The following is a 13,505-nucleotide window of genomic DNA, read 5'->3' as shown; positions in this document are numbered from 1 at the left end:
AGAATCTTACGATTCTGGTATGTTAAATTAATAATCAATTATTAATTAATAACTAATAAATTCCAGTCTCATATAGTCGCTACTCGTGAATTCTCGTTTTGTTGGACTCACACATACGTAAAGAACACATACAAAAAAGCCGGCCTTCGTTGTGGTGGGACTGGACCGGTCGCTTTCCTGCGCTGGAGAATAAGCCTTCCTTCTGGTAGCTTGAAGACGAACGGGGTGGTGTGTCTGAATTCACCACAAATAATGATAAAACTGTCCAAGGGTGGAGTTGCTTTTGGTTGCTGACCAACTCTGATGAGGTGAACTTAAATTCACCAAAGATTGACAAAAAGGTTGACAAGCTGAACGCTGGCTCCTTTTGGTGATCAAAAATAGGTGAGGAGGCGTACAGCAGCAGAGTTTAAAACGTGCTATAGAGAGGAGACAGGATGACGGATGAACAAAAACGCAAAATGTATCTTTCTACTAGATTCTTCTCTTTCTGTCTTTGTTCGGACCTTCTTCTTCCATCTCATCTTCCTCTCCTGCCATTTCCAAAGACTCTCTGCCAGACTCTCATTCCATCAATTAGAGCTCTCTGTTCTTCATCTTCTCTACTGATCTGGACCTTCAATATACTCTTTCAATATTCCGTCCATGCCATGACTGGACAATAACTCTCCCTTTTCCTTGCGGGTTCCGGAGTTTGATTCGCGGAGGCGGGGCATGACGTAGGCCTACGCTACACTTTCAGCCCATGGTATGCCTGAAACTGATGTGACGTCTGCCTGGGCGTATTTTGTAAGGCGACGTGCAAGGAGGTTTGCCTCAAAGCAATTCGACTCCTGCATTCCTCCGTCTCATAAACATTTGTTCGGAGGATAAAAACACCATAACTTGTTAAGATATAAAGGGTAAAGATATAGCATTAACTTAGGATATAAAGACATAAGAAACAACATAACATAACATAACATAACATAACATAACATAACATGATGGTTATGAGTCTCAAAATTCAGATGGATATCTGTAAAGTTATGACGTATGAATAACGAACCAACCAATGTTATTTGTGTTATAGTTGTTGTTATCTGCGTTAAATGCAGAATACAATAAGAAACAGCTGAATCATTGGTTAATAGTTGCATTATTTCATATAAATGTCACATGTCATATGCAAGTTGTTGACTTAATTTTGGATTTAACTATTCAGGACTACGGACCACTCGGGGTCAATGTGGCTCCATAAGCGGATTAGTAATTTTCCAAAATAATAATATCTTCCGTATCGTTCCACGTACGATCATGAAAAAGGTATTAAAATGCAGCTTGTGATATCACTGAGAACATGAAAGAACTTGTACAAAGATACAAAGCACATTTTGCAGTTTCAAGATTCAGCTAAAAATTGATTCAGGGTGAGATCCTTTTGAGAGGTCCGTGCAGCGACTGTCTCTGGCTTGAATCAGAGTCAGGGAAAACTGTCACCATTGTTTACTTTGAACCATATATGGTGGGAGGGGTCCTGTTCTGGTTTTCCCCAATACTCTCCTGAGAGGGTCCGTTGTTTGTTCAGCTTAGTTAGCACTAAGCTATTAATGCATTTATCTAAATTTATGGCACAGGTCTGTGGAAAGAGGGGCTGAGAAAACTCCCCCAAAATGCTTTTGTGGGCAAAGGTGGTTGTAAATTTCTCTTCTTTGAGGTAGAATCCCCCATCTGGTATTTCCACACTGACCATCCCCACAAAAGAATGTTGCAGTCATTTAAAATCTTAAGTTTGTATTAAATTCCACACTTGAGTTCGCTACACTAAGCTAGTATTTCTAATTATTGTTTGTAAATGTAGCATTTAAACTTTGACACCTCTGAAGTGCTTAAAAAGCCAGAGTGGAGAGTGACCAATGAATTTAGAAAGTTAAAGTTCTGACACTCTGCAGCAAGTTATTCAACGAAGCAGCTAGACAACATTTATCAATTGTGATTTATCACATTTATCAATGTGTGAACACACTGAAGTCAGTCACTCACAGGCAGCTTGATCGCAACTGTCTTTACAAATGATAGATTTATGTTTCAAAAGTATTCACTGCATTTGCATACTGTTTATCTAATTTCAAACAGCATAAGCACTGCTCTGAAATGTGAGACAAGTTCATTACTTTAACGTTTAATGTATCCTGTTTATATGATATAGCTTTCACCTCATTTGTGCTTTTTCAGATATAGATGAGTGCCAAGATGAGCAAGTCTGCATCAGAGGCCAGTGCTTGAACACTGAAGGCTCATTTATCTGTCTGTGTGGACCAGGTTTCAGAGTCTCCCCGACTGGAGATCAATGTAATGGTATGATCATTTCTACTGTTAGCTCTTTGTATGCAAAGGGAACGTAGGAAACCACCTGAACGGTTTATGTTCAGCTGAGGAATCATCAGACAGGCAGCTTTATTTGGCCAAAGTAGAAATGTCAACTCAACTTTATTTATAAAACCCTTTAAAAACAGCCGTGGCTGAAACAAAGTGCTGAATCACAACATGAAGTATAAGACATAAAACATAAGAACAAAATAAAAACAATACAGCAAAAACAGAAACAGAGTCTCATGCTGGGTTAAAAGCCAGGAAATAAAAATAGGTTTTAAGATGAGTTTTAAAAATGGACAGTGAAGAGGCTTGTCTAATGTGCAATGGGAGGTCGTTCCATAGTTTAGGACCGGCAGCAGAAAAGGCTCTATCTCCTCTGACCTTCCATTTAGCCCTCGGTACCTCCAGGAACAGCTGATCAGCTGACCTGAGGCACCGGGCAGGAGTGTAAGGATGGAGCAGCTCAGAGAGGTAAGGCAGGGCGAGCACATTTTAAGATTTAAAAACAAATAAAACAATCTTAAAATGGACAGGCAGCCAGTGGAGGGAGGCTAAAATGGGAGTAATTCTCATTGTTCATACTGACTACAACATGTTTTCTTTGTCGAATCCTATTTTATTATTTCATGTTTTTAATTGTGCATGTTAAACAACATGGTATATTAACCCTCTGGGGTCTGAGCCATAATGACGTCATGCGAACTGATCACGCCGGTGCGATCATAGACCTCAGGGTTAACATGGTTACTGCTACCCTTTTGAATTTTAGGTTTGTTACAGATGAGAAACAGGACAATGTGATTTGTGCTTAATGATTCCAGCTCATTACTGATGGAACATATGGAGATTTGATGAAACAGAGACTAGTGTCTGTCCTTTACACAGATCATCAGCACTGCAGTCTGTAAACTTGACCTGATGGATACCAGAGGGCACAAAGCTCATTTGTATTACTCCTTCTGATTATATGGGCAAATTAGGCTCTGAATCATATTTACTCTTAATTCACCAATAGTGCTGTTCTTTAATGAAACTACTTGTCAGTAAATTTCAGGCGAATGTTCTTCGTCAGCATGCAGATGAACTAACTGCATTCTAACAAAATGTGTTTTTATGTGTCTACATCCCAGATGTGGATGAATGTGTAGAGGAGGCTAGACCATGTGAGACTGTAGGAGACTGTGTTAACAATTTGGGCTCCTACACCTGTGCCTGCCCTGAGGGGTACCGACAGATCAATGGCACCAGCTGCAGAGGTAGGCACAGAGTGGAGACATGATGTCTGATCTTAGACATTAAAATGTCCCAGTGGTCAGTGAACAAAAATAGAGAATCAGTAACAATCCCACACCTCTTGGCTGTTTCTGTCTGTGTCATCTCAGATGTTGATGAATGTGTGGAAGAAGCAGAGTTCTGCTCTCCACATGGGAAATGTCTCAATACAGAGGGATCCTATCTGTGTCTATGTGACAGTGGATTTACAGCCAGTCTCGACACACCTTCTTGTGATGGTAAGATGCAACTACGCTTGCAAAACATAAACACAGACACACTTCTTACTTGGAAACATAGCTATGTTTGACTTATCAGTCATATCTATTGCTGTGCTATTTTAAAAATCACATAGAGATATATATATTCCTTCACTATATACAGCAACTCGTCGGCAATCCAACCTATTTGCGAAGTATGGCTTCAGACTTTTCAGAGTTTTTTTTTCTTGAGATGTGTTGTTGTGACTTGTACACTAGCAGAGCTCTTTTAAAGTCTATTCTCTGAGTGACAGGAAGCCAGTGCAGAGACCTGAGCACTGGACTAATATGGTCGTAGTTCCTGGTTCTAGTCAGGACTCGAGCAGCAGCGTTTTGGATGTCCTGCAGCTGTCTTGCAGCCCGTTTAGAGCCCAGTGAGCAGGCCGTTACAGTAGTCTAACCTGCTGGAGACAAATGCATGAATTAGTCTTTCTAAGTCTGGTTTAGACACTATTCCTTTGATTCTGGCAATGTTTTTTAGATGGTAAAAAGCTGCTGATGATATTGATTTAATGCAGCTGTTAAAGTTCAGGTCTTAGATTTCTAACCTGATTATTAGGTTTTAGAGAGAGAGTCTCAAGGTGACTGATAACGCTTTCTTTGTTTCTGTGGGCCACAGACAATGATTTCAGTTTTGTCTGAGTTTAGCTGGAGTTTTGCATCCACACCCTGAACTGTTCGATGCAGTGACGCAATGTATCTACAGGCCTGTGTTCTCCTGCTGTCAGTGACACGTAGATCTAAGTGTCATCTGCATAGTTGTGGTAGGACACATTATAGCTGCGTATTAGCTGGCTAATGGGAGCATGTACAGATTGAACAATAGGGGAAGTTTTTGAATTGGCTGTCTAGACTTGAAGGGATATTTACAGCCCTCTACTTTGTGATTTATGCAAACTCAGACATCAGTGGAAGTGTGTTTTTATTTATCATCTCTTTCTACCCCCTACCCGAGCCAGGGTTTGACTGGTGTGCAGTTGGTGAGAGGCTGGGGTAGCTGATAATAGTGCTGCTTGTGGAAGAAAAGATGGTTGTTGTGGTGTGAGGAGCAGTGATAGCTGGCATTAGGGGAGTGACTCTGGGACACCAGTGATCACTGTCTAGCCTCCTGGAGGTGTCGTGGGCCCAAAGAGACGAAACACAGATGAAAGGAGGTTCGCACCTGATGACCCCAATGACATGTTGGTCAGCACTGCTCGCTGGTCTATATAGGGATTATAAGGATCAGGAGGTTCATCATTGAGTACTGAGCCAGTATTAGAAGGTTTATTGTTGAATTTAGGGAATTATTAACTGAGTCTGGTCCATTTTATTTTAGCACAAGTTTCTTGTGTTTACTTTGAATTAATGTATATATTATGAAATCAAAAGATTTTTTTTTTCTTTTTGCTTCTTACAGCAACTTATTCAGTTGCAAAGCATGTCAATATTCAGTTTAATCCACAGCATTTCCTACATGTGATAGGAAGGAAATATAGAGAATACAGAGAAATGTGGGTCATTTAGTCAATCAACAGATGTTTGAGTGGCAGGTTTCAGACACAGCCATAACATAATTGACAGTAAATTAAGATGCTGGAAAGTAACGGTAATAACAAAGCTTGTAAGGAGGCTAAAAATGTGAGTGTTAATGAAAAAAACATTTGATTTCTTCTCTGCTGTGTGTGGTTTCAGACATTGATGAGTGTGGGCTCAATGAGACACGATGTGGACCCCATGGCTTCTGTGAGAACAGACTGGGATCATTCCGATGTCTCTGTGATCAGGGCTACCAGGAGTCCACTGATGGCCAAGGCTGCGAGGGTGAGTGTTTACTATGTGACGTTGTGTATTGTACGATAATGAAACTACAGTATCAGTCAGAAATTTTGAAACTCATTCAAGAGGGAAGGTCTTGTCGTCTTAAACAATTTGAAAACCATCAGTTGATTTGCCATGAAGTAGGGCTGTTGACTGGCAAACCAGAGATGAACCTGCTTACATATAAGGTAACACTCAGGCCTTCAACTTTACCAACTGTCTCGTGTTATGCAGTACTCAACTTGTAGAAATAGGGACTGGATAGTGTAATGGTATGATTTCCATATTTCATGTGGGAGACCTGGGTTCAAATCCCCTGCATGAAAGGTACTTCCTCCAGTCGGGGTCCTCAGGCAAGACCCCCTTACCCTATCTGCCTACCTGTAAGTCACTTTGGATAAAAGCGTCTGCCAAATGCATAAACATAAATACACAATATTGCCAAAAGTATTCAATCACCCATCAAAACATTTAAATTCAGGTGTTCCAGTCACTTCCATGGCCACAGGTGTATAAATTCAATTCAATTTTATTTATATAGCGCCAGATTACAACAATTATCATCTCAAGGCACTTAAGTAATATAGTCCAATTCAAGCCAATTCATTGTAATCATAATCCAATTAATTCATATAGAGCCAATTCAAAGATTAATATCCTAGCTAAGGAAACCAACAGATTGCACCAAAACAGTCTTCAGTCCAATCTCCCGTCTTGAGCCTGAGGGACTGTGGAAAGGAACGACTCCCTTTAACAGGAAGAAACCTCTGGCAGAACCAGAACCAGGAAGAAACCTCTGGCAGAACCAGACTCAGGAAGGGTGGCCATCCGCCTCGACCAGCTGGGGTTTGAGAAGACAGAAAAGATAAAATCATCTCCCAGATGATATTTTTGGGCAATATTAAGAAGTGGTGTAGATTCACCAACTTAACAACAGATATATGGGAGTTGTGTTGAAAATCAGCAGTTTCCCTCAACTTTGGCTTGAAGCGAGGATTAACTGCTTGGTGCTGCTGGTTTCCATCAGGCTGAATGGGTTCCTGCTGTTGTCAGAATTTACTTCACCATTTGAACTCCTTGTAACCAATGTCACCAAACGCAGTATAACACCAGAATTACCAGCATACAGTTTGTGCTTTATACACACACTACCCATCTGTTCCCTGGCAGTGCTGCTTGGTCCCACCCATCTTCAGGCCGACCAGCTGCCAAACCCTCACTGTACTGTGGATTGCACAGATGGACTCACTTACACACATTCCTTGCACAAGTCATCAGTGGTGGTGTACCACTAACCATTCAGAAAATTAGTCCTCTCTCTGTCTTCCTTCCTCTCCATCTATTCCTTTTATCCAACAGCATAATCTCCCTTTTCCTTCTCTCCTGTGATTTAATCCTGTGTTTTCCATCTTTGCTTTTCCCCTCTCTAGTCTCCTAATTGAGGCTTTGTTGCAATATTGTCTGTTTTTAGCATCTTGCTCCTTGAGTTTATATGATTATTTATTTGATTATTTCTTTCATTAAACACCGGGCAACCCATCCAGCTACATGGGGGCTTTGAGGGGAAAATTAATTTTGCAGCCTAGATTTGATTGAATGATTAGTATCACTTCACAGGAAAAAGGTATGTGGAGCCTGTCTGTGTGAATTTTGTATTTTCAGGTTTAACTCTTCTCTGAGTGCTTCCATTCAAGAAATCTTGCGTGTTGGGTTAAATACCTAAAAAGCCCCAAAGAAGTTTTTCTTTTTTGTTTGATTGCAGATTATTTATCAAGCATCAAATGCTGTCACAAGAAAGTGTCCTGTTCCTCTTTTTTTTACACCTTTTGAACTCACACACTGAAGCAGTAAATCGACCCTATTGATGGAACAATTGTTGACCCCTAACAGCACTTTACACTACAAGCCACATTCAATCATTGACACAGCAATTTTCCCAGTCCCACACACACATCATACACTAGAGATGGAACAATTTTAAAAAAATTTTTATGGAATATAGCCGTTTTATCTCCTTTGCCACAGGAGCTTACTACTGATGTAATATCAGCTGTCTGTGAGGGTTTAGTCTTTAGATCTTGTGGTTTAAGTAAACCAAAAGAGTGGTGTCATTGGGTGAGAGGCCAGATACACCCTGAACAGGTCCACAGGGTCACACAGAGACAAACAACCATCCACACTCGGGTGATTCTCACGAAACTGTCCTAACCTTTGCAAAAACAAATTTAGGTCAATTTTGCAATTTTTTTCTCTTATTAGTATTAAGCAGGGTCTCAATTAACTGTGATCAATACACGTTCTTTAATACATTTTCGGAATGTTTTATTGAGTCGTTGAACAAATAACTTCATTACCATAACACATTTTCAATTGATAACTGAATATGTATGAAAGGTAGACCTTTTATTTTTTTCATGCATGTTCTATTAATAGTTCAGAATAGTCACATAGTGTAAACATTCAGAAATGTTTTTATTGATACAGTAATTTTAGTTATTATGTTCATTACCGTAACAAAATTGCATTTTTTTTTACACTAAATCTTTCCTGTAGTGTAAATTTCACAAGTAATAAAAAAATGTCAATTCAGTAATCTGAAAAGACTTGACAAATAGTTCCTGTACAAAAATAAAATTTGAAGGTATCACTCATTCCCATCCAAATATTTACATATACAGCAAGTGTTACAGTAATATAAAGCTGTTACGGTAATGAAAAGTTTTGTTACGGTAATGAACTCAAATGGCATTCATACATAGAAGCCATGTTTTTAGTATTCACAAAGTAGGCTATATGGTCCAATCTTTTTCACTGTTTATCATGCAAGGCTACATTAGAATTACTGAATGATTAGGTTGTCTTAGGTAAGGAGAAATTAAGCTCGACTTTACAATAAAACAATGAATCAAGAGCAATTCATAAGGTTTAGTGTAACCACAATCAATACGAATAAGACGAATAAGAATTAATACAATACAATAATCAAATACAATAATCAAACAATCAATAACTTTTCAACCCTCCTTTATACATGTTTTGCCCAAATCTCTAACCCTAACCCTTATACAACATTATAGAATACCGATGGTCTCGACACAAGTATATTTCTAATATGGTAACACTTTACCGGGGGCTCACACCAAAAGTGCAGTGAGCGGCTGTAGTCGCTCACAACGCTCACAACCCGCCGCTTCTGCTTCTTCTGCTGCCGGAAGCGGTCAGAGAAGCCGGAAGCGGCCAAAGGGGCGGGGCTTATATGTATAGCAACTAGCAGATAATAAGCCATCTGTACATTGGTTCCCTCTTTCACCATGGATCGTACTCTGGGCAACCTTCTGAGTGTTTCTTTGTGTTTGCGCTCTGCCGTTTTCCGCTTTTTTTACACCTTCGGAATCCAGATCGGTCCCAATTGGGGCGAATGGAACGTGAGATTGACGGGCGGATCGGTGCGGCATCTGCAGTGTTGCGGGCTCTGCACCGACTGGTCAGTCTATGTTCCCATCCTCTCCTATGGTCACGAGCTGTGTGTAGTGACCGAAAGAACGAGATCGCGAATACAAGCGGCCGAAATGGGTTTCCTCCGCAGGGTGTCTGGGCTCTCCCTTAGAGATAGGGTGAGAAGCTCAGTCATCCGGGAGGGGCTCGGAGTAGAACTGCTGCTCCTCCGCATTGAGAGGAGCCAGATAAGGTGGCTCGGGCATCTGGTTAGGATGCCCCCTGGACGCCTCCCTGGTGAGGTGTTCTGGGCCCGTCCCACTTGGAGGAGACCCCGGGGAAGACCCAGGACACGTTGGAGAGACTATGTCTCTCGGCTGGCCTGGGAACACCTCGGGATCCCCCCGGAAGAGCTGGAGGAAGTGGCCGGGGACAGAGACGTCTGGGTTTCTCTGTTAAAGCTGCTGCCCCCACGACCCGACCCCCGACCAGTGGTAGATGATGGATGGATGGAATTGCTAATATATCTGTAAACGGTTAATTAATGCTTAATAATGTACTAACTAATGTTAATTAAGGGACCCTGTAATTTTTTATGAATTTTTAAAGGAAAAAATTATTTATTAGCAAAAATGGCTACAGCTAGCTAGGTAGTTAGTAGATATGAGAAGGCATGCTGCTACAGTACAGTATAACCCATAGATAGTGAACCACAAAATTTGTAGCCCTGATTATACATACATAATTCATTACCGTAACACTTCATTTCATTACCGTAACAGCCTTGCATATGTTACGGTAATGAATGCAGAGCGTTACGGTAATGAATGGCAGTTCCATGTTGATAGCATTAATTAGCATAGCTAGCATGACTGGGCAGAAATATTTTCACTAACAGTTTGGCTCTATATAAGTTACTTTTCCACAGAATATAAAATAATTATCTACAAAACTATTTTAAATATACCCTGTTACGGTAATGAACAGTAGTAGTGTGCCAAAGGGTGTATATAATTACAATTTTTAAAATGTCTACTAGAAGAACTTGAAATATGATTTTACCTAGTAGCCATTTTGAAACTTCTTTTCCACACAAGGCATCATGGGATAAAAAAAAACTATTTATTGGAACACAGGGATTTTAATGGAGCCAAATATCATTGTTACGGAAATGAATTGTTCATGCTCCGGACACATGTATTTTGCCCAGAAAATAATAATTCACAAATACTTGGCCCAAAATGATAACACTGCTAGTTAAAGGGTATAACCCCAACCATTTTTCTATTTATATGTATATTAAATTATGGGGATGTATTGTGATAATTTTGGGTTTAAGATAAAATATAAAAGCCCGGAGACGTTACGGTAATGAATTTTAAGGTTGAAATGTTGTCATAAAATATAGAGTAATCCATCAAATGCAATGACAACAGTAGTCCTACAATTAGTACATACCATAGTTTTATATATAATACAAAAGTTTGATTGTTTTAGTAGTTTAGTCTATCAAATCCTTACAGACACGTCAAAATGCAATTTCGTGAGAATCACCCACTCACACTCACTCCTAGGGTCAATTCACCAGTTAACCTAACATGCATGTTTTTGGGCTGTGGGAGGAAGCCGGAGTACCCGGAGAGAACCCATGCACACACGAGGAGAACATGCAGACTCCACATAGAAAGGCCCCGGCCAGGATTCAAACCAGGAACCCTCTTGCATTGAGGGGCAGGTGCTAACCACTACACCAACGTGCAGCCCTCGTAATTTCTCTTTGATTAAATCCCGATTTAAATCACTCACTGGTCACTCACACCACAGTAGATGGTGTGAGTTCAGGACCTTGAGCCACCCATGGAGACATATTCACTTCTATCAGGAATTTGATTTGAATCTATCAGAATTGCTCTGTCAGGATTTTAACCAGGTTAAGGCAGTATTGCTGAGTCCAATGGTGTGCTGTAACCTTTTGAGAGGGATGTGGTGGCCAGTGGTGTCAAATGCTGCAGACAGGTCAAGGAGAACAAGGAGGGAAGGTGAACCTGAATCAGCTGCCATTAGGAGGTCATTGGTTACTCTGATTAAGGCTGTTTCTGTGTTGTTGGCAGAATAGAGACCAAACTGAAATTTATCACAGGCTGTTGCGTTGAAGATGGGCAGCAACTACCTTTTCAAGGACCTTGGAGAGGAATGGGAGGTTGGATATGGGCCTGAAGTTTGCAGGGAATTTAGGGTTAAGGGAGGGTTTTTTGAAAAGTGGTGTGATCATAGCAGTTATTAAAGCAGGTACAATGTGGCCAGTGACTGGTTTATTGCTGTGATGCTTGGGGGACTGATGGCAGGGATGTGGGCGTTCACCAGAGCTGTTGGAAAGGGCAAAAGTTGGAAGGTTTCATCATCCGGATAATGAATAAACTGAGTGAGAGAAATGGACTGTCCTGATTTTGACAGATGCATGGACATCCAGGATGCTGTTCATGGTGTTATTGTAGAAATCCAGTGATTTGCTGACTGATGAAGTGTGTGTAGAAAGGAGATTCAATTCAATTCAATTCAATTTTATTTATATAGCGCCAGATTACAACAATTGTCATCTCAAGGCACTTAAGTAATATAGTCCAATTCAAGCCAATTGGAATTCAATTCATTGTAATCATAATCCAATTAATTCATATAGAGCCAATTCAAAAAATTAATATCCTAGCTAAGGAAACCAACAGATTGCACCGAAATGTGTCTTCAGTCCAATCTCCCGTCCTGAGCGTGCCTGTGGCAACTGTGGAAAGGAACGACTCCCTTTTAACAGGAAGAAACCTCTGGCAGAACCAGACTCAGGAAGGGTGGCCATCCGCCTCGACCAGCTGGGGTTTGAGAAGACAGAAAAGAGGGAAAAGAGGGGGGAAAAACACCATAACGCCATTCAAAGGATATCTGTTGGAACAGGGAAACACAAGTTAATAACCATAATAATGTCACATGTACATAAAATCAATTGAGAAATTAAACAGGAGGCAAAAGAGAGCAAAGTGAGGAAAGGTGTGACAGATGAGGTCCCGCAGCAGTCTAAGCCTATAGCAGCTTAACTATTGGATATTTCAGGATTACCTGAGCCATCCCTAACTATAAGCTTTATCAAAAAGGAAAGTTTTAAGCCGAATCTTAAAAGTGGAAAGGGTGTCTGCTTCCCGGACATTTACTGGCAGCTTATTCCATAAGAGAGGGTCCTGATAACTGAAGGCTCTGCCTCCCATTCTACTTTTAGAAACTCTGGGAACAAGTAAACCTGCAGTTTGGGAGCGAAGTGCTCTGTTAGGAAAATATCTTACAATGAGATCTTTAAGATATGATGGAGCTCGGTCATTAAGAACTTTATATGTGAGAAGAAGAATCTTAAATTCTATTCTGAATTTAACAGGGAGCCAATGAAGAGAAGCTAAAACTGGAGAAACATGATCTCTCCTGTTAGTTCTCATCAGAACTCTGGCTGCAGCATTTTGGATCAGCTGGAGGCTTTTCAGAGAATATGTGGGACAGCCCAATAATAAGGAATTACAGTAGTCCAATCTTGAAGAAACAAATGCATGAATTAGTTTCTCTGCATCCCCCTGAGACAGGATGTTCCTGATTTTAGCAATATTACAAAGGTGAAAGAAGGCAGTCCTAGAAACCAGTTTTATATGTGCGTCAAATGATAAATTCTGGTCAAAAATAACTCCAAGGTTCCTCACTGTAGAACTAGAAGCCAAGGAAATACCATCTAGAGTAACTATATAACTAGACAATTTCTCCCTGAAGCGCTCAGGTCCAAAGAGAACAACTTCAGTTTTGTCTGAATTTAAAAGCAGACAGTTCTGAGTCATCCAGGTCTTTATGTCTTTAAGACAGGCTTGTAGTCTGACCAACCTGTTGGTTTCATCTGGTTTCATAGATAAGTACAGCTGAGTATCATCAGCATAACAATGGAAATTTATGCCATGCTGTCTAATAATGTTACCTAATGGAAGGATGTATAAAGTAAAAAGAATTGGTCCAAGCACAGAACCCTGAGGAACTCCATGACTTACTCCAACGTGTGAGGAAGATTCTTCATTTACAAGAACAAACTGGAATCTATCAGATAAATATGACTTAAACCAGCCTAATGCAGTTCCTTTAATCCCAATAACATGTTCAAGTCTCTGTAACAGAATGCTGTGATCGATCGTATCAAATGCAGCACTGAGATCCAACAGGACAAGCACAGACACAAGTCCGCTATCAGAAGCTAACAGGAGATCATTGGTAACTTTCACCAGTGCCGTTTCCAGATGCTGGTGGTCCACTCTCAGGGTGTCTGGGTCAATGTTTTTTAGATTTCTGAAACAAAATTTGGCATCTGGG

General features: G+C 40.5%; 1 protein-coding gene across 3 annotated transcripts in view; it reads left to right on the top strand.

Annotated features, from left to right (window-relative positions):
• Nucleotides 1-13,505, top strand: part of ltbp1 (latent transforming growth factor beta binding protein 1) — a 174,550-nt gene that overhangs the window by 144,601 nt on the left and 16,444 nt on the right. For all 3 annotated transcript variants that reach the window (XM_072391566.1, XM_072391565.1, XM_072391564.1), the window contains 4 exons: nt 2,215-2,337; nt 3,486-3,611; nt 3,738-3,866; nt 5,562-5,690. In XM_072391566.1, the coding sequence (XP_072247667.1) occupies nt 2,215-2,337; nt 3,486-3,611; nt 3,738-3,866; nt 5,562-5,690 (507 nt within the window). The remainder of the gene's footprint in view (nt 1-2,214; nt 2,338-3,485; nt 3,612-3,737; nt 3,867-5,561; nt 5,691-13,505) is intronic.

Source organism: Leuresthes tenuis, unplaced genomic scaffold, assembly GCF_036924035.1.
Source record: "Leuresthes tenuis unplaced genomic scaffold, fLeuTen1.0.hap1 SCAF_8, whole genome shotgun sequence".
NCBI lineage: Eukaryota > Metazoa > Chordata > Actinopteri > Atheriniformes > Atherinopsidae > Leuresthes > Leuresthes tenuis.
Note: the sequence above shows the minus strand (reverse complement) of the source record. Positions and strands in the feature narration are given on the sequence as shown.